This window comes from Paramisgurnus dabryanus, chromosome 15 (genome assembly GCF_030506205.2).
Source record: "Paramisgurnus dabryanus chromosome 15, PD_genome_1.1, whole genome shotgun sequence".
Lineage (NCBI taxonomy): Eukaryota > Metazoa > Chordata > Actinopteri > Cypriniformes > Cobitidae > Paramisgurnus > Paramisgurnus dabryanus.
Genome location: NC_133351.1, coordinates 6,531,115 through 6,553,189, shown reverse-complemented (window position 1 = coordinate 6,553,189; position 22,075 = coordinate 6,531,115). Strand labels below are relative to the sequence as shown.

The 22,075-nt window shown below is 36.2% G+C and overlaps 2 protein-coding genes across 3 annotated transcripts in view; one reads left to right on the top strand and one right to left on the bottom strand.

Moving 5' to 3' along the window:
• itga4 (integrin alpha 4) overlaps positions 1–8,989 on the top strand; it is a 40,829-nt gene extending 31,840 nt beyond the window's left edge. The window contains exons 18-28 of the mRNA XM_065252225.2: positions 120–267; positions 349–447; positions 533–609; positions 2,210–2,299; positions 2,399–2,486; positions 2,571–2,678; positions 3,173–3,298; positions 3,384–3,509; positions 5,087–5,185; positions 5,269–5,388; positions 7,730–8,989. Coding sequence (XP_065108297.1) covers positions 120–267; positions 349–447; positions 533–609; positions 2,210–2,299; positions 2,399–2,486; positions 2,571–2,678; positions 3,173–3,298; positions 3,384–3,509; positions 5,087–5,185; positions 5,269–5,388; positions 7,730–7,813 — 1,165 coding nt within the window. The 3' untranslated portion in view covers positions 7,814–8,989. The remainder of the gene's footprint in view (positions 1–119; positions 268–348; positions 448–532; positions 610–2,209; positions 2,300–2,398; positions 2,487–2,570; positions 2,679–3,172; positions 3,299–3,383; positions 3,510–5,086; positions 5,186–5,268; positions 5,389–7,729) is intronic.
• A 723-nt stretch (positions 8,990–9,712) lies between these two features.
• The window catches only part of cerkl (CERK like autophagy regulator), a 90,134-nt gene continuing 77,771 nt past the window's right edge, over positions 9,713–22,075 (bottom strand). For both annotated transcript variants that reach the window (XM_065252226.2, XM_065252228.2), the window contains exons 10-13: positions 18,592–18,700; positions 13,892–13,988; positions 11,586–11,785; positions 9,713–10,637 (exon numbers count right to left, since the gene is read on the bottom strand). In XM_065252226.2, the coding sequence (XP_065108298.1) occupies positions 10,556–10,637; positions 11,586–11,785; positions 13,892–13,988; positions 18,592–18,700 (488 nt within the window). In that variant the 3' untranslated portion in view covers positions 9,713–10,555. The remainder of the gene's footprint in view (positions 10,638–11,585; positions 11,786–13,891; positions 13,989–18,591; positions 18,701–22,075) is intronic.

Here is a 22,075-nt window from a genome sequence, read left to right as displayed (position 1 = left end):
GAAACCGTGTCTGGAAAGCACCGTTCTCCATTTAATCTTTTTTCATTATATATATATATATAGATACATATCATTCAGTTTAGATGTAATAGATAAATAACACAGTGTTTTCTCCACAGGTCTTTTGGAAATATGCATTATTTTGCTTTGGGTACTGGAAAGAGCCTCATGTTAAAGACACTGTTGATCAACACTGGAGATGATGCATATCTTCCCAAACTTCACCTGAGGTTTCCCAGCAACCTGCACTTCATCAAAGTGCTCGAAGTAATGCCAAGTTTTACTTTTACATGTTAAGATCTGAGTTTATTTCTTTGGTGGTGTTTAATGATGTTTATCTTATTTCAGGAGGATAAATATGTTAGCTGTGAATTAGCAGAGGAAAATAAAATGGCTGTGGGTTTGGACTGCAACGTTGGGAATTTATATATCCCTCCTTTCGCAAAGGTAAATATTTCATCCGTTCAAAGCGGATTAATTATTGATTGTCATCACATCTTGTTTTTTATATAAACATCTCTCTGTTCTCCAGCTTGGCATCACCTTTCTTATGGACATAATGCAGAACAGCAGCGCCGGAGATCTTAACATTACCATTAATGCTATGAGGTAACATAAGAGATCCAGAAAAACACTTAAAGGAATATTCAATTTTCTTAAAAGAAAAATCCAGATAATTTACTCACCACCATGTCATCCAAAATGTTGATGTCTTTCTTTGTTCAGTCGAGAAGAAATTATGTTTTTTGAGGAAAACATTGCAGGATTTTTCTCATTTTAATGAACTTTAATAGAGCCCAACATTTAACACTTAACTCAACACTTAACAGTTTTTTTTCAACGGAGTTTCAAAGGACTCTAAATGATCCCAAACAAGGCATAAGGGTCTTATCTAGCGAAACGATTGCCATTTTTGACAAGAAAAATAACAAATATCCACCTTTAAAGGTGGTAACAAATAAATCCACCTTAAACTTCTTGTTTAAATCCGGTCGTGATGCGCCAACGTGACCCCAAGCAATACGTCATGATGTCAAGAGGTCACAGAGGACGAACGCGAAACTCCACCCCAGTGTTTACAAGTGTTGAGAAAGAGGACCGTTCCTAAGTTGTTGTATGTCAACTGATACTTATTAATGTCTTTGTGGCAGTTTATTGTTTATAAGGGTCCGCAAATGTGTGTTTTATATATGTAACACGTGACCTCCCTACGTCACTACGCATTTACGTTAGGTCGCGCTGGACCGGATTTAAACGAGAAGTTGTGCTTTAAAAGTTTATATTTGTTATTTTTATTGTCAAAAATGACAATCGTTTTGCTAGATAAGACCCTTATGCCTCGTTTGGGATCGTTTATAGACCTTTGAAACTCCGTTGAAAAAAACTGTTAAGTGTTGAGTTGTGTTAATTGTTGGGCTCTATTAAAGTCCATTAAAATGAGAAAAATCCTGCAATGTTTTCCTCAAAAAACATAATTTCTTCTCGACTGAACAAAGAAAGACATCAACATTTTGGATGACATGGTGAGTAAATTATCTGGATTTTTCTTTTAAAAAAATTGAATATTCCTTTAACACATTCATTAAAATGGCGTATGATAAAAATTTAATTCAAATATGGGGGTTTTCTCCCAGTTTGAAAATATAAAATTGCACAACATGCGAGTTTTTTTATCACGATTTGTTCGTGACAACATCTTCATGCACATCTCATGGACATATATGTGCGTACGCATGCTTAATGAATGAGACCCAATGTCTGTTTGTTTGTTATTTGCATTATATATAGTCATTATGGAAATACTTTATCAGTGGTCGTTGTTTATTTAGATGTAGGTGCTATAAAACAGATTACCGTTTACCAAATTACTTTATTTAATGGGTTCCTGTAATGAAATCCTGCTAAGATAATTAGTCCTTAAACAATTAAGTTCATTTTATCAGAGCAATTGTTAAAGTCCTGAAAGGATACTGATGTATTGTGGGGTCACAGCAAGCATTTGAATACTTAGTGATGTATAAATGTCTTCACGTTGCTAAGAAAATATCAAAGCAAATTGCATCTGTAAACAAGCAACATTTCTAATCCATTTTTGCTGTGGTGGTCTCTCAAGATGTTTTTTTACTTTTTTGGAGTGGATGAATGAAGTCCACTGTAATCAAGAGGTAGCAAGTAACTTCATGTTTGTGTGCGTTTTTTTTTTTTTTAGCGAGAGCTTTGAAAACCCTGATCTTCTGCGTGACAATGTGGCCATTGTCTCGTTGCCTTTGAGATACGCCGTTGATGTCAATGTCCATGGGTGAGTCATTCACCACCTCTTCAAACTCTTGATTTTATAGATCGATGTCAGAAGATAAATGGGCAATTTTTCTTTCTATCCCCTTCGCTACCTCTGCAGGTTTGTCTCTCCAACTTCATTTGTAATTGGAGACCAAGAGTATGTGCCAGTCGACTGCTATTCCAAAAAGTTCAATTATACGTACAAGGTATCATAGCACTCCATCAAACAGACGATTATGTCATTAATGTCATTAATTAATTATGTCAATATAATATCTATTTACTTACAGGTGATGAATATGGGTCCGAGCAAAGCTGTTGATGCCAAAGTTAAGATTGCCACGCCTCTAATGCTTGTGCCCTACAAACACCAATTAATCAGGATCGCTAATTTACAGGTAAGTGAATGTGTGGCATTGCATTTGCTTGCATAGTTTCATGGTTTCAGTGGCAAAACATAAACAAATGGCTTTTGTGGCCCAAACTTAACTTATGGTGAATTTCCACAAAGAATTAAAGGAATAGTTCACCCAGAAATGAAAACTCGTTCCAAACTCGTAAGACCTCCGTTCATGTTTGGAAACACAGTTTAAGATGTTTTAGATTTAGTCCGAGAGCTTTCTGACCCTCCATTGAAAATCTATGTACGGTATAATGTCCATGTCCAGAAAGGTAATAAAAACATCATCAAAGTAGTCCATGTGACATCAGTGGGTCAGTTAGAATTTGTTGAGGCATCGAAAATGCATTTACATTTAAAATACAATATGAGGGTTTTACAGTAATGCTGAGAATATTTCCTGTGCTGTATTATTTTAAGTTGTCCTCTTAACAAAGGTAGTTAAAATGGCATAATCATCCATTGTACCTTTCGATGTATTGTGTCTTGCAGACAACCCTTGGTTATTGCTTCCAGACGAACGATACAGTTGAGATAATTGATGACTGTGACGTCCCCAAAGCATCTTTTTTAAAGGAACTAGCGTTCTTTTTCTCCCCAAAAAGCAAACGCACAATGGTAAAAATGGTTCATAATGATCTCCTGCATGTACCGTAGTTTGAATGTTATGAAAATGTGATGCCGTCGTGGTTTCTTTCTACAGTTTTGTGGTTTTGAAGATAAGATCTGTAGAGCAGTGGAGTGTCACTTTGGAGATCTGGAGGTTGGAATGGAAGTTAGCATCACTATGGAGGTCGAGTTGAACCCCAGAGTCCTCCAACAGAGTCCAGTGAGTACAAAGACAAGATATTACATTAAACCATTTTACTTCTTAAAAGTAAACAGGAGCTACTTCACCTGCCTATTTTGATCCTCATAAAGAAAAGCTACTTGGATGACTGGATGATCTTGTTATGGCTGTTCTTGTAGCTTCCCAGCAAGCAATTTTACATTTAAAAGATGTCTAATAGCCATCCAAACACAGACGTCTAGGTTGAAACGAGGCAATTTGGGACGTCAGTGTTAATTTAATAGACATCTAGCTCTATAGCCGAAAAATTAATGAAATAAAATAAATTAATGAAACCGAACATCTGTTGACTTTGCTTACATGATGGAATATCATACTTCTCATGACATATAACCAAATTTTATTTATTTTTGGCTAGAATTGGGTTACTCTCAGACTGACTTTTTTGGGTCTTTTTTATTGCTTGTTAAATCTTAGTAAAGCATTGGGTTAAGGCACAAAAGTTGTTGGTTCAATTCTTTGGGAACACACATGCTGAAATAAAATGTGACCCATGATGGCAAAATGAGTTGGAATGCGCACAGTGTAATTTTGGGCTACAGGCGAAAGAAAGTATAAATGACGATTTTATCTGAAATTAAGATTTAAAAAAAATAAGTACATTAAGCCCTCATCTAGCGATTCCAATGCTTTAAATAAAAGCCCTCATCTAGCGATTCCAATGCTTTTTATTTAAAGCTTTTAAATGCTTTAAATAAAAAGGGCAAACAGCTGTATGTCCGTGTAAGTTTTGAGAATCGCTTTGCATCTGATCTCTATCAAAAGTACCATCCTAAATGCTTAACCTTTGCAAAAACGTGTGTCCATTTACATGAGCATTTAACATTAAAACATTCATGAATGAGAAAATAAAGTGCATGACTGTCTTGATGTTAAAACAAATATTAAAACACATAAAGTTCGGGACCTGATTGATGTTAAAAGAGTTATTAAGAGTGACAAGACTAGAAAAAGATCTTCCTCTAGGTGACTGACAGATCCGAACCACGCACTAACGTGCAAGCGTGCGACCCCGAAATACACACAGAATTACAGTTATAAAAAAATCTGTTTTGACAAGAATTCAATGTATGATGAACTGTTGGGGAAAAATATCAGATGTGTAACATTATATTAGATCATTGCATTACATTACCTGTCAATCAATGTCAATCAAACAATAAAGAAAGAAAAAAGTTGAACATATATTTTTCCTTTAGATATTGTTTTTGACTTTGTGTGTGCTAAATCTATTCGTTTTACCAGTGATTTTAAAGTAAGGATGCCGTGATTTTGAACTCTCAAACATATTTTAACTTGATTTTTCCCAAAAAATTGACTTTGCTGACTCTATCAACTTCAGACAGGTGTAGCTCTGTCATTTTTTTGTCCGATTCTAACAAACCATACATCGTTTTGAATTTTTTTTAAGAGAGAATGTCAAAATATAAATAACTCATTTTTGAAAATGCACTCATTCTGACTAATTTTGTCAGCACTTGTCACATATGTATTTTTCCCTAATGCATAAAAAAGTGACAATAAAAATGATCTTGACCCATCTTTATTTATTATAGGGAAGGCACTACGTAATGATGATCCAAAGCTTGATTCACTTTATTTCACCAGCGAAAGAAGCCAACACCATACTTTTAAAAGATGATATTTCTGCTAGAGTAAGTATTTGATCAACCTTCACATAAGAAACCTTTCAGATGTTTTTTATAAGTGATTAACTTAAATATTTGCAATGTTACAGGTAATTTTAGAAGGTCTTTATAATCAGAAGCCTGCAGCGTCTGTGGGCATTTTCCTGATTGTGTCCAGTTTGATTCTTGGACTGATTATTTTAGCCATGCTTGTCATTCCGCTCTGGAAGGTACGTGACATGTTTACAGCTTCTGAACAAGCAAAACATCATCATCACCTTCTTCATGATATAACCTTACTGAAATATTTTACTGAAACTAAAAAAGGATACTTTGAAGGTTAAAACGTTTGAAACAGATGGATAGAGTTGAAAATACGAAAATGCTAAATCAACAAACAGAAAGAAGACCTCTTAAAGGGATAGATCACAAAATAACAATTCTGATTTACTCACCCTCAAGTTGTTACAGACTTGTATACATTTCTTTGTTCTGCTGAACACAAATGAAGATATTTTGAGCAATGTTTATAACCAAGCAGATCTGGGGCACCACTGACTTCCATAGTAGGAAAAATATTATACAACGGAAGGGAATAATTTTTTTAATAAAAGTTTGGAACAAATTGGGGGTAAGTAAATGATGACAAAATTTTCTTTTTGTGAACTATCCCTTTAACTCTTTCGGCACCATTGACGAGTTAACTCGTCAATTAAGAGAAAACGCTTCCCTGCCAATGACGAGAATTTCCGGCTTTCCGCAACACCACTATTATCCACCAGGTGTCGCACTTCCGCAACTTATACAACCCGTAAGTAGCGCCTCACGTGAAAGAAAGAAGAACTCTGTGGATGTTTTAAAGATCGCTCTGCATCTGATCTCTATTAAAAGCCCTTTAAAAATTGAATTATCTCACCTTTTTGCTCAAAATTGGGTGTTTTTGAAGAAACCTACCCATATTTGAGAGGTTATGTAAGGGATAATGTAGAGGCAGCCGGTAGTTATCGGGAAATAAGCCCCGACAGTGTGATCAGGACGCGAAGCGGAGGGTCTTGTATCACACTGAAGGGGCTTATTTCCTGATAACTACCGGCTGCCTCTACATTATCCCGCTTATTACACGGCTACTTGCCACATAAGAAAATAAAACTGGACATGAATATGAATTTGAAACATTTTATTGGCATATTTGTTTTAAATTAACATTTTTATCCTTCCGCGAAACTTTGCACAGATGCATAAAATGATCGTAATACCTTATTAAGATCCTCTGCTTCATACTTGTCTGTCTCCATTTTTTTCTCTTTTAGCCAGTCTTTGAGAAGTTTTAATGCCCATTCTGTATTTTTTTGTGTGTTGGCTTCGTAGCTGTCATGCTCTATTTTGTCAAGTTCAGTCTCAGTAAGCTCTCTGTGTCTTGTCGTTGTTCGTTCTTCTATCCACTGTTTAAATGTTTTGTTTTTTCCGTACATGTTAAAATTATGGTTGTCCAGTGTTTGTCACAAGATGCCGCCAAACAGCTAGTAATCTTTATTGGCGCGGAGCGATTTTAATTGTACAAGTAGTACCGGCTATGCGTTATTACTTTGGAGCGGTTATTATTTGAAAAGAACGAACCTGCAAATGTCTCAACTGACCAATCAGAATCAAGCATTCCAGAGAGCCGTGTAATAAAAAAAAGATAACTAATGAAAGTAGGATGAAACGTGTTTTTTTGCTTGAAAGCAGAGGGTCTGTTCTTTCATTCGATATATTGTTTGTTTATATATGTATTGAAAGAAGAACATTTTCTGGAAGTCATTAAACTTTTGTGAAAATCATAAAAAATGCTGGCGCTGGCTGGCAACTTTTTTTAAAAACGCTGTCAGGGAAAGAGTTAATCTAGTATTTTATTATCTCTTTCCCCGCTAGCCTTTTTTTAAATAGTTGCCATCCAGCATTTTTTGTGAAGTTTCACAAAATGCCTTCAAGGAAAAATTTCTTGTATAAATATATAAACATACAACTATATCAAATGAAAGAACAGACCCTCTGCTTTCAAACAAACAAACAAAACAGGAAAAAAACTTTCATCACATCTTCATTTGTTTTCTTTTTATAACCTCTTAAATATGGGAAGGTTTCTTTAAAAATAGCAAATTTTGACCAAAAAGCTGAAATAATTGCATTTTTGTAAAGGAATTTTGTTAGAAATTAGACTTAGAATGCTTATCAAAATATACACAGAGCTTAAAATGAATTAAATTAGTTTTTGCTTCTGTTTTTTTATAAATTGGGCCATCTAGTGGATAATATCGGAATTACAGATTACTGTAAAAACTTGTCAGGAAAGCGTCATTGGCAGGAAAATTTTTCTCTTAATTGACGAGATAACTCGTCAATGGCAAGAAAAGTGTTTAAGTTGACATGAGCAGATGCGCAGATTCACAATTTACTGTATATAAATGCTGATGACTCATCTTGCGCATGTGGGCGTGTCCACATTTTCATCCAATGAGTGCTTGTAATTTCTAAAGAAATGTGAGATGTATTTTTGATATAACATTTAATATATGCCTTTCATTTCATTAGCTTGGATTCTTTAAGCGGAAGCTGAAGGAGGATATTAAACGAGACAGTTGGGACTACGTTCCTAAGAACGAGAGCGTGTACTAATGTGGGATTTAAAGGACCGATCACAACCAAAGGAACAAACTATGTCGGACTGCTGCTGTGTTTACACCAACAGCTGGACTGGTGATAACCCACAGCCATTAACGTTAATGGCCAACAACTTTCTTTACAAAGCGAACTCTTAGGAGGCTTTAAGTGTCCAAGATTGTTCAGGAGTCCAATGCACTTTATGGAGTATTGAACATATTACATGTACACACACTGAAATACTCCTGGACTGCTGAAGAAAGCAGCCTGGGGAGCAAAGGACAGAAAGCATTAAGGCTTCATTTCAAAACTTACCAGGACACCTACTGTACATGAATTCAGGCAGCATTTTTGGGCATGAACTCAAGGCAGACATGAACAAATTCATTCAAACAGAATATTAGTAAAAAAAAATATAATTCAATTTTGCATGCTACGTATTTTTCTATGCGTAGCATGTTAGTGCCATACTCTGAATCTGCCATGTTCTTATTTATTTAGCTATTTATATTATGTGAATTGCATAAATGCAAACATTCCACATCCTCACTTGTAAGTTAGGATGCTGCCTATCCTATGTAGGCTACAAGGCCCCTTGTTTGATTTTGGAAGTGTTTCATCACAACTTTAACTACAATCACTGAACATATTGGCTATTGGCCAGCTGTAAAGAAGAAATTGCACTGCTGTAGCTTTTCTTAATAAGGTCGTCTGTGTGTTCTTCTGAAGAAAGACTCAGAATGGCCTTCACCGAGGGCGAGGCGACACAGATCATGGTTTTCGCACCTTCGCTTTACCACAGTATCGGTTCCCAGCGCACAAGAGGAAATGACCCCTCCTCCTCACTTCACCCAAACTCTTGTGGCCGAGTTCAGTAGGTAGAAGTTCGAATGGAGACGGCAGATGGACGGAGTGAGTCTTTACCGCGTGCTTTGGCTGACTGCCATTGCAAAGAAGGCTGCTGTTCGGTGTCTGTAATGTGCTGGAGAAGAGTGACAAGACTGCCATGTGTCTGGATCCCAGCCATTTTTTAAGAAACTGTGTGCTCATTTGTATGATAGAGACGGCGACCCAAACACCCTGTCTGACTCATGAAGGCCATGCCAGTCTGCACAAACACAGAGCTTTGCATAATTTCATAAAGTTTCACGTATGCACCACCCATCGGTTAATCATTTAGACTGAAATATGCTTAAATATAAACGTTACATTGGACGAGCAGGTTTAATTTATCGGTCAAGCTTGACTTTAGCCCATTAGACTGAAACTGGCCATTTAATTGATGTTAAAATATTTTTTATTATTATTGAATTATTAAAGGTGCAGTGTGTAATTTTTAGAAGGATCTCTTGACAGAAATGCAAAATAATATACAAAACTAAATTATCAGGGGTGTATAATGAACCGTTATGTGTTTATTGCCCTAGAATGAGACGTTTTATCTATATACACAGAGGGTCCCCTTACATGGAAGCCGCCATTTTGTGCAGCCATGTTTCTACGGAAGCCCTTAACGGACAAACTTTTTGTCTCAAAGGATGACATGTTTGTGCGGTTGCGGCTACCGTAGCTTCTCTGTGTGTTTCAAAAGCAAGAGGTGAGCAGTCGACTGAGCCGTTGGTTGCAATTCGCAACCTCACCAGTAGATGCCGCTAAAATTTTCACACTGCACCTTTAATGTGGCTGTTTATTATAAATAATGAAAACTAATATTGAATCAAAGCAGAAATAGTTTTCAGAGATACCATGAAATTAAGTAAAGTAAAATTATGTTTTTAGCCATAAATTAAGATGCATTCTGGGGTAATTTGGGGTTGATTTTAGGACAAATTTTTCAGGACGTTTTCGTGTCTGTGAGGATCATAAGCACGGCTGATTCAGTAGGACTGAAAGTATTTGAGAAACAACATCATATGAGTATAAAGTCTCTATTTCATTGTTCAGGGACTCGTACACAAAAAGCACATTGCTTTTATTAATCAAGATTTTACATGTTTTATGTTTTGATTGTCTTAAAAAATGTTGATTTGATTTCAAAATGTAAATTGGTTTAATTTAAATTTGTATGCACTGGAATGTATGATGTGTAATATGTTTTTGCTTAAATATAAATGTTGTCTACAAAATGTTAAAGCCTTGCTTTGTGCAATTTCTACATTTACACTGAAAAAAAATGATTTATTCAATTTACTAAATTTTTTAAGGTAAGTGGTCGCAATCAATTTATTTAAGCTACATTTAAACAAAAGATTTTTGTTTTGTAGTTCTAATTTTTTTGTTTAAATTTAGCTTAAATACATTGATTGCGACCACTTACCTTAAAAAAATTGAGCAATTTGCATGAATCATTTTTTTGTGTAGTTTGCTGGTTGCTATTGTACGGAGCCCCTAAGGGGACATGGAGCAAAAATTAAATAAAGTTTAGTTTCGTGTGCGCACGTGAAACTATCGCGTGCGCACGTGAAACTATCGCGTGCGCACGTGAAACTATCGCGTGCTCACGTGAAACTATCGCGTGCGCACGTGAAACTTTCGCTTTCACGTGCGCACGTGATAGTTTCACGTGAGCACGCAAAACTAAACTTAAAAAAACATTCTGCACATGAAGGTTTTGCGTGAGCACATGAAAGTTTCACGTGAGCACATAAAACTAAACTTTAGATTTTTTTATTCCAATGTCACCTTAGGGGCTCTGTACTACTGCCTAGCATAATGTCTTGTTTATTGTCGAGTGCATGTAAGGAGGTGTTTGTGTGTTCAGATACAGCTGCATTTAACCGGCGCCTCCTCCGCCTCCTCTACGTCTCCTCCAAACAGTGTAAGTAGATGAGGGTGAACCCTGGAAAATAAACAGTGCCTGTCATTACATTTAAACATTGCAAGGATTAATCTGATGTACACTCACTTACTTCCCTCTGTCTTAGACTTATCTGTTTATGTTCCTGTCACTTGTTCTGTAGTTTCGAGAATTTTTTCATGTGTGATTTATTTTTACGTACCACCCATATAATTTTTGTAGAGCCTTAAAACAAACAGGGATTGTGCACGGTTCATCTGTACTGAAGTTCAGCTTATGAAAGCATACAGTGGCTGTACGCACACAGTAAAACTACTCTAACAGACAACCGGCCATTCTTTATTGCTTTAATGCTAAATTGTATCTGTGAAATCCAGGCTAAAATCTCATAATCTTGAGGTTAGGAGAATCAATGTTTCAAAGATTTAAGTTTTTGACATGACTTTACTCAATATTAAAGGGGACATTTCAGGAACAACATTTAAGTCCTATAATTGGGTCCCCAGTGCTTCTATTAACCTAGAAAATGTGAAAAAGATCAACCCAGTAACTTAGTTTTGATAAACCATCCTCTGCAAATATGTGAAAACATAGGTCATTAAAAGTTGGCTCCCCTTATGATGTCAGAAGGGGATAATACCGCCCCTTAATCTGCACTATCCAACCACAGCACTGGCATTTAGTGCAAGGATCATTTGCATTTTAAAGGACACACCCAAAAACGGCACATTTTTGTGCACTCCTACAAAGTGGCATTTTTAACATATTATAATAAATTATCTATAGGGTATTTTGAGCAAGAACTTCACATATGTACTCTGGGAACACCAAAGATTTATTTGATATCTTTAAAAAAAGTATTGTGAAATGTCCCCTTTAAAAATATCAATGTTATGTTCTTTACATTATGTAGGATGATTTATGTAAAAAACTTAAATAAAAAAGGTATTCACAATTTTTACATTCATTGACTTTCATTGAGCATCTCACCTGATGAGTAATTCAGATGGGATCTCTAACAGATCTCCATCAATGTTCCATGGATGCATTCCTTCAGAGGAGATGATCGGTGTTGTTTTCGAGTCAGATTCCTCGTGTTCCTCCGTGATGTCATCAGCCCAGATTCCCTGAGAGTGGGGCCGCAGCCTTACCGTCTTTACAGTGTGCGTCTCAATAAAAGAGAAACTAAACTGGAAATAAATAAAGAAACATTTAGCATTTAATACATTTTACAAATGTGACCACGAAACCAATCGTAAGGGGCAATTTTTTGAAATGGAGATTTATACATCATCTTAAGGTGTATAAAATTTTTTTCCATTAATGTAAGGTTTGTTAGGAGGATAGATCTGGAATCTGAGGCTGCAAAAAAAAAAAAAAAAGAATCGGTAACACTTTACAATAAGGTTAATTAGTTAACATCAGCTAATGTATTAACTAACATGAACAAACCATGAGCAATACATTTGTTACAGAAGTTTTAATCTTTGTTAATGTTAGTTAATAGAAATAAAGCTTTTAATTGATTGTTCACAGTGCATTACCTAACGTTAACAAGATTTTTATAAAGTATCAGTAATTGTTGAAATAAACATTAACAAAGATTAATAAATGCTGTATAAGTGCAGTTCATTAAAGTCTATGTTAACTAAATGAACCTCATGGTAAAGTGTTACGAAAAAATCTAAATATTCAGAAAATAATCTTTAAAGTTGTCCAAATGAAGTCCTTAGTAACACATTACGAATAATAAATACATTTTGTTTTATTTACTAAATATCTTCATGAAACATCCCTTAAGAAAATTAACCATGTTTTTACTACAGATTAAAACCAAAAAAACATGGTTACTGTAGTAAAACCATGATAACTACAAAATTACCATGGCTTTGACAACCATGGTTTTCAAAAACCATGGTAAGTGTAGTAAAACCATGGTTTTGCTGATAGTAATCAATACACCAAATAACCACAATAAAACCATGGTTAAGTTTCGTAAAGGATGATCATTTTTAATATCCTAATGATTTTTTGCATTTAAAAATGGACAATTTTACAAATTTACCCATGCTACTTATGACACAAATATTAAACAAGTCCTAATTTTTAACTTTACACATCCTGTGAGGTTTTTAATGTGGGGCCTGCTGCTTATCCTCCTGCTTTCTAGTTTATAATTTGAGGGTGTAGTTTAATGTTACTCCACAAGGAGGCAGTAAAGATCAGTGAGATACAGTAACTAATGCTGACCTGTCCATATCAGTCCTGGGTGTGTGTTGGTGACCCAGAGTAAACCTGTTAACAGAACCATGCTAGTACTGGGCCTTTAACCCATTACCATAATTTTTTTTTTTTTTTTGATAACCAGGTGTATCACACAGATTTTCACTTAAGCAGATGGCTTGGCAAATACGAAGATAATATCACACTGCAGATATCATTTACTCAAGCATCAGGTATTATTTACTGTTCCCTAATAAATGTAAACTGGATATATTAGCCTTCATTTTTTCAATACTGGCTTTGACCCGAATCGGCAGTCATGATGACCCAGACGATGTGCATTAGCATCCCGACCCTTCATATTTTGTATTTTCTCTCCTTTCACATATGGTCCTGAGTTCACATCTGACTACCAAAATAAAAAGTCTATATTAGGATTTTCAACATGATTGTAATGACTGTTAAGCACATTTCTTTCTTAAATTTCCAAATGCAATATTAAAATTAATTACTTTCAAGGTTCACATTACATGCAAGGGACAAAATGTGATAACAATAATGTCACATTTCTTTTCAAACAAAATATAATATATTTTTCTTTCCATAAATTTTGACCTTGATAATATAATCTTTTTCACAGGATAAGATTCACTCATAGATGTAATATACCTGACTTTCTACATTATTTTCCCATCTTCCCTCTAAATGAAGTGAAGCTCAATTAAAACACAATAATGGCCCTGTAGTACACTGAAATTGATATAGTTTTGCTCGGCGGCATAATGACGTGAAGTGAGAGCGACGGGTCAAGGCCTCAACCTACATCGAGTATTTATAGTATGTGGGTTAACAAACAAATCTAGATTAGATTGCTTAGGTAAAAAGACGAGACCGCACTGAAATGGGCTAATCTGTATTAGCCTAAAAAGTGTTTGTGGGAAGCCGACAATCAGAGACTAATTTGACTTGACGGCATGCTTATTCTGCTTAAGCCGGGAAGGTTGCTAACTCCATTTGCGGGAATAGATTTCCTGTGTGGGTTTTTTGGGTTCGTTCCTCTCTGTTCCCCTTACCTGATTGTTCGTGCTGCTGTATCTCTTCAAGTGTTTGATGAACTCTGACCTGGAAGTATTGCCAACCGCTATCAAAGCCATACTGCCATTATTCAACCTGCGGTAGATGGAAAAAGTTATGTAGATTTATTGCACTTACAGTACAGTAGGTGTATGTTATTAAAAGCTGTGCCTTATGTGACGTCATGTACAGAGATAACGTTGTATTTATGTTCATATTGCTAAGCCAAATATGACCAGTGACCGATTTGTCAGTTCAAGATGAGAAATGTTTATGTGATTAAACTTTATTCTTCTGTTTTTCCACAGGTATATAAATGGAAACAGACAGTTCCAGACCAGAGGACGATGTAGACGCAAGACGCACGGTATAAATAAGCCCGTATTGAATCTGCACCCACTGAACTCGAAAACTTTCAAAGAGAAATCAAACTAATATCATTGAGAAATTCTTCTTGTTTATGCACTCGCTTTATTAAAACTTTTTATGCAAAACTCCAGCCAAATAAGTAAGTCACCCTATGATTTACTCATCCTCAAGCAATCTGTGATACACATGTCCATCATCTTATAGACAAGTTATTTTAGTCCTTGCTTTTCCAAGCTTAGAATGGGAGAAAATGGGGATTAGGGAACAACTTCTGACTTTCATGCCCAAAAAAGTGCATCCATCCTTCACCACATGGCTCCAGGACCGTGTTTTGTGGGTAATCGATGCGATATTGTAAGAAAAATATCCATATTTTAAACTGCATATGCCTTCTTGAACTGACGCGCATTCACGAGAGTCACTGCGCAATCTACCCAACCAACACTCACTACGCTAAAACTCACGTGAATTGCGCGAGTCCAAGATGGCGTTGTTACCGGAAGCTAGTTATTACAGTTTTTAAAGTTTGAAATATAGGTATGTTTCTTACACAATCGCATCTATTGCCCACAGAAGACCTTTATTAACCTATGGAGCCATGTGGATTACCACTATGAAGGATGAATGCACTTTTTGGGGGGTTTAAAGTCAGAAGTTTTTCCCTGATAAACATTAAAGTGACACTTTGTAGTTTTTCAACCTTCATAATATATTTTCAAGACCCTTGTGACTTAAAATAGGTTGAATGACATGTCTACCGTAACCTGACGAGGTCTGTATCACTTTAAGTTTCGGGTAGTAACCCGAGCACAAAAAGAACTACAAAATTCTACTGCTTTACGGCATACATAACTTCCTCAAATTCGGACGTGAGAGCGCAATATTTATTTTCCTGATGTTTTTGTCATGGCCGAAGCAGCAACTAAGAAAAAGAAACCTAAGGTTTTGTCGGAGGAGGCCAGAAAGAGAAAATGGGAGAATGACAGAATAAAAGGAAGGACGAGGATCAATATTGGGCCAGCGTTCGCTCGCTTGTGTGAACTTAAGGAGGAGGGGTTCCTGACCGATGCTGACTCGGCCGTCATGCTTTTGGACTAGTAAGTAATGTTATATTGCTTGCATATATAAGTCCTATCTGGCGCCCAAACACTATTTTTTTTTTTGCTTGATTCGTGGTAGTGTAGCACAACCCTACGACATGGGCGACCCGGGTTCGATTCCTCTTTATTAATTTTTTTAATATAAACTTTAACTAAGCGACCACCGTTACAACTGGTTTGTAAACATGAGCTACGCGATCTTTTGGCATTTGAAAAAATAAAACCCATGAAATTATATTCATATGACATGATGGAAGGCACAAGGCGGACTTTGTGACCTAAAGAGTTGTCTTCTTTTCCTTTGCGACAGTGCTGCGACGCTTGTGGCCTCTAGGGGCGCTAAATGTGAAAAATACATTTCTAGCACCCCCTAGTGGCCAAAAAGTTCAGCGGCGTGCCTTTAAGTAGTACACATTAGGGCTTCACAATATTGAAGATAAATGCCACGTATGAAAACTTAATACGATATGAAATTATAATATGACAATGATACGATACAATAATGCTTTAAATTTGTTAAATCAATGTAAATATTTTTAAAAACTAAAAATTATATGACAAAAATACACATTCTTTCACACTTTCTCTGTCTCGCCAGTCGCATTGACCTAGAACAGTGTTTCTCAAACTTTTTCAGCCCAAGGACCACTTCATCTTCCAATATTTTTCTGAGGACCACCTAACAGAATCTGACTCTAACAAGCCCCCCAAAAAACAACAAAATAGGAAGGATAAGCTAAATTTAAGTTTAATATGAAACTGTTTTAAGTCAAAAACTAATTTTTTAAACACAAATGCAATGCTATGTTCAGAAATTATTATATGAATTTTATTTAATTTGAAAAAGTAAATGTAAAATGAGTTGCAGCTTAATATGAACAACAAACTGCACATGTGAAAAAAAAACTGCAATTAAACATAACAGCCTAGGTCCCACTTAATGTCATTCCAAAGAGCCATTAATTTAAAACTGAGGTGGTGGGTAAGTTTATGGTTGTATCTATGGTAACAATATAATGCTGAAAAAAATTTCTCTTAATGTCCAAAATCACTGAAATTACAGGGATTTTACACATGAAACAAAAACTAGTACATTACAAAACTAATAGATCTGTGGATTTTAGCTGCTTTCAGTTTATGCTTGACATTAAGCTTTATTCTACATTTAAATAGGTAAATAAGATTCATATCACACTCATTGAGAATTTAACTCATTTACTCACTTCAGTGCACATATCAAAACAGTTTATAACATGGAACATAACATTGTTTTATGCAGTTTTTTGTCAAAGCTAATTATTACAGTAGCCCTATTTCAACAACAACAGCCATCTTAATAATTGGCAAACATTAGGCTAGCTTCTAATAAGACAGAATAGGTTTTTAGATTTCGCAAGAGCAGTGAAATCAGGTGTATGTTTGTCAGCACGATACGCATACAGTGGTGCAAATGAACTGTTACTCGTTTAAATTGCATTATTGTGTGAGAACAATGCTTTGAATTTTGGAAAAACGGCAGTTTCATTTATTAAGACATGTAACGTAAATGTCATTGTTGATAAGCAAGTCATAATTGAGCAGACTTATCAGACAACAATTGTCGGAAGAGGCAGTGTTTTAAAGCTGGAAATACAACAAATAAAGTTAAAACAGCCATAGAGTCCGGTCTCTTAACTCACCACAGTCAGCTATTGCGTCTTGAGACGCGGGCGCGAGCGGGGGAGGCGATCGCGTTGAACTTGTGGACCAAAGCGCAAATATAAACACGTGACACAGCTGCTCGCACCAGTCACGTGACTCGCGCTCTGCAGCTCATGCTGTATGAAACAGACGCACGCGCATCAACTCGTAACTGTAGGGCCCGTTGTCTAACTTACAAAATTTATTCTAGAGATGTCTTTTTTACAGACTACATAAAGGGACTGATCAAATTACCTTGGGGGCCGGGTCTGACCCGCGGGCCGCCAATTGAATAGCCCTGGTATAAACACTTGCCTAATTTAGGTCATCTTTTGGCGGACCACTGGGGGGGTTTGGCGGACCACTAGTGGTCCGCGGACCACACTTTGAGAATTACTGACCTAGAACATTGACTTAACGTAACTTTTTGAATTATTACAAATTAATTTAGTTTTTGCAAAGCATTGAAATATGCCAGCCGGTTCTCACGTGAATATGTTCGTATTTTACGAGTTGCTTATTCGTATTAATTTGTACAAAAACGTATGATTATCATAAAAGAAAACAATAACGAAACCCCACCCCTAACCCCAACGACACGGGCAAAAGCAAATTGTACAAAATGTATGAATGTAGTTGTACAAATTAATACAAATAAGAGGATTTTGAGTATGATACAAATACAAACCAGAGCAATAACCAAACCCTGTGGCTGCTTTGCCCCTGCTAAATACAGTACAGTGCTTACAAGAAGCCAAGCTTAGTTTGTGAGTCTGTCTAAAGACAGGAAGAAGAGGGGGTTGTTGAGCTCTCATAGGCTATAGACAGATGCTCGGCCCTTAAGTCTACCCAGTCACTCCCTTTAATCAGAGTAATTATGTGCTGATTAGTCCAGTTAGGTGGCTTTGACCCTAAGAGTCTGATCCAAACACTGATTCTAATCTTGAGGATTAGGACGACCCAGTGCCATGCACGAAACACCCACGACACGGGCCAGGAAAGAGTCAGGAGACTCAATCGGCCTTGCGTGTTGTTGACACACTGACCAGGTCTCAAGATATATGGTTTACATTGACGACATCTACTGAGCACATCACACTCGATTTTAGGGCATGCAGACTGTGTGTAGGTTAGGATTGAGGGGTGTGCTGAGTTAGATGGTTCAAATGTTACACAAAATTTGATTTTTTGTCACTCGCTAAATTATAAATGCATCGTGATAAGGTCATGTAACAACCAAATGCACCATACACTGTCAGACATAAAGGTATAAAAATGGTACCCTTTTAAAAAGTGCACCTTTGTTGGCTACATAAAGGGTGCATATTGGTACTTCAAAGGTACATATATTTTTAAAGGGTACCATCACAGTGACAGCTTTTTAACCTTTATTTCTGACAGTGTACCGCTTTTTGAACACTTAGTGTTGCATAATGCATTGTGTTACATAAATAGTACTGCACAAGTAGTAAGCCAATATATTTCGAACACATCCCAGATTGAGGTTAGTAATTGGGGTAATGTGAAATGAGCATCTGTAAAGTCCTGACCTGGTGTTCGGGGCCAGGCCCCTGGGTGCCATGGAGCACAGGCAGGGAATAGCCATGATACTGACATTCAGATAGAGACCCCGTCTTGTCTGCCAGGAGTCATCCTCACCTATAAGAAGAGAGTATAATGTATAATGTGTATAAAGTACATACTGTAGTATACACTGTGTGCAATGCACATAAATGTCCTTAACACTATTTTGTAAGAAAAATGAGAAGGAATAGCAGTAAGAATGAGTAATATATTAATATATTTTTATATATGAGACCACAAAACAAGTCAGATGGTCCATTGGTATTTGTAGCAATAGCCAAAAATACATTGTATGGGTCAAAATGATCGATTTTTATGCCAAAATCATAAGGATATTAAGTAAAGATTATGTTCTAGAAAATATATTTTCTAAATTTCCTACCATAAACATATAAAAAATTACTTATCCTTAGTAATATGTCTCGCTAAGGACTTCATTTGGACAACTTTAACATTAAGGGCTCTATCTTACACCCGGCGCAATGCAGCGCAATGCACGACGCAAGTGTCTTTCGCTAGTTTCCACCCTAATTTTCACGTTTAGCGCCGCGTTGTTTAAATAGCAAATGCATTTGCGCCCCCTTTTGCACCCATGGGCGTTCTGGTCTGAAAACGAGGTGTGTTCAGGCGCATTGTTGGCGCGTTGCTATTTTGAGGCAACTAAAATAGACTACGCCATTGACCAACAAAAACCTGGTCTAAAGTCTAAAGTCAATAGCGCAATGTGTTTTATGTTATTTAAAGAGCGCATTAGTAAAATGCGCCTATACACGGGAGGACAACGCGGGTTTGCTTATCACAAGGTACATGAATGCGCAGCAGCACAAAAATGCTTTTAAATATGAAAGATTAAAGGATTGAATGTAAAATAGTATTATTGAGTCTCTTGAACATAAATGAGGACTAATTATGAGACGTTAGAAGGCACAAAGAGCTGCTTCACCTGCAGCCTGGTAAGTAAATAAATGCTTTGCTTTAAACAAATGCATCTGTTTTTAAATGTTTTTTGAATGCTACCTCACAGATTTATTGTATATGATTACTCTGTACCAGCGGATATGGTGAGATGAGAAACATTTTTAAGTAATGCTTAAAAAAAACTCTTTGCTAAAAAAAACGCTGTCCAAAGTGCTGAAACGTGCGGAGAGCCGTTTGTAAATTCTTTATCTCCTGTTTGTTACAAATAAAGTATTTTTAGAGTACAAACCTTATCTTACATACTTGTAAATTATTTCTTGGTGATATTGGATAGCCATACATTTAAAGCAATTAAAAGCCTGCTTTTTTACTTCCATGACTAAAAGAAAACTGGTTTTAAAGGTTTTAATAAAAAAATAACAATTTCAATACAAGTGGAAAAACAACATAATTATTTAACATTAATCTTAAACTGGGGATCTTCTTCCTCCGCTTAGTTTTTCAGTTTACAAAGTCCGTCATCTAAATAGGGATTAGACATAGCGCCAGAGCAACTGGCTTTTAAAGGGGATGAGAGCTGTGACTCTCATTGGTTTACTGCACGTTACGCCCAAAATACTACCATTACAATAGGACCAACCCTTTTCGACCATGCGCTCGGCGCAAAAACCATGTTTCCCGTCGTTAAATTAGCAAAAGTGGATTCGGACACGCCCATTTAGACGTTGCGCTGTGCGCTTTAGACAATGCGCTTAGATCGTTAAAATAGGGCGCTTACATTTTTTAGTAGGCCACAGATTCCAGATTTTCACATAGTTGCATCTTGATCAAAAATAATCAAATCATTACAAACCATACATCAGTGGAAAGCTTATTTATTCAGCTTTCCAATGATGTATAAATTTCAATAAAAGACCAGGGTCACATATACGCAAAACCGGCGCAACGTCATATAATGTCTCTGAACAGGTTCACGCCAACTTTTGGGGGAAATCAAACTAGACTTCCCATTGACTTCCATACAAAACAGCCGATAGGCGTAAATAACTTAAGAAATCACTCAGATTAAACATGTTGAGTAATTATCTGTCCACCATGTCTGTCACAGAGCGCGAAAGATACATTAACACATTTAATTTGGTCAATATAAAAACACGTCCCTTTCATTCTCCCAGCATCAAATTTGTGTTGCTTTTTTTCCGCTATTTTGAATGGAAGTCTATGAGAAGTCTAGTTTGTTTTCCCCCAAAAAGGGGCGGTGACGAAATTTACAGTCAAGTTCCCGGATGTGCCGGTAGTCTGTATTGACGGTTTCATCGGATGCACATGCGGTGCAACTTAACTTCTGATTTCTGTTTGTTGAATGGTCTGACTAGTTGCTGAAACTGAACTCTTGAACAAATACCTTGTTAAAAAATGGTTTGGTTTCCTAGGTAATATACGTGTTGTTTATTTAGCTTCTTTTTATATATATATATATATATAAATCTTAGTATTTTTTCAGTAAAAAAATCTAAAAATTCTTAAATAAAGAAGCTTTTTCTTGATGAGCAAAATGACCCAAGAAAATAAGTTTAGTTTTTAGACCAAAACTATAAATTTAAGTGATTTGTGCATAAAACAAGCAAAAAAAATCTGCCAATGGGGTAAGCAAAAAATCTTGAACATTTTTCTTAAACACTAAATTCAAGAAAAAATCAAGAAAAATTAGCTTACCCCATTGGCAGATTTTTTTGCTTGTTTTATGCACAAAATTACTTAAATTTGATATTTTTGGTCTAAAAACTAGACTTATTTTCTTGGGTCATTTTGCTCATCAAGAAATCTTAATTTAAGAATTTTTAAATATTTCTACTGAAAACAAGACAAGTCAGTTTGATATGATTTAACAAATGCACATAAAGAAAATAACCTGGAATTTTATGTTACAAACAGAGATGGCGATATAGAGGCAAACGTTTTAAATCTCTCAACCTTCCGATCTCTTTGATGAAGCTAATACGGATATGATTTAAACTGCAATTCATTGACAATTCATCCAAATAGGAGTCAATTCCCATAGTCCCTAATGTTAAAATGCCCATCTGTAGAGCAGACAATAAGGTTTACAGCCTGGTACAAAAATAGTTTTTGGTCTACAGTATATAGCTAATTTTGCCCTTCATGAAAACTGTGAGGGGGTAAAATTTTTTGTACCTCATCCTTTTAAATTATATTAAGCCTTAAAGTTCTGTATAATTTAGGTTGTGGCCACTTGAATGGCAGTTGAACAGCAATTGCTGTCACTAGAGTCGAGCTAGGCGTGCATGGTTTCAGCAACCAGCCATCTCAGCTTCACCCATGTCCCTTTAGTCTTTTTACCCATTTTCGGATATCCGCGAGTGATGCGCGGTTACGCATAGCCAAGATGGCGACAGCAGGCACCGCCTACTATTGGCTTAAAAAATGATCTTCAAAAGCCTATGTGTGACGTCACGGACACTTCGTCCATATTTTTTTTACAGTCTATGGTTGCAGCAAACGTAAGAATGT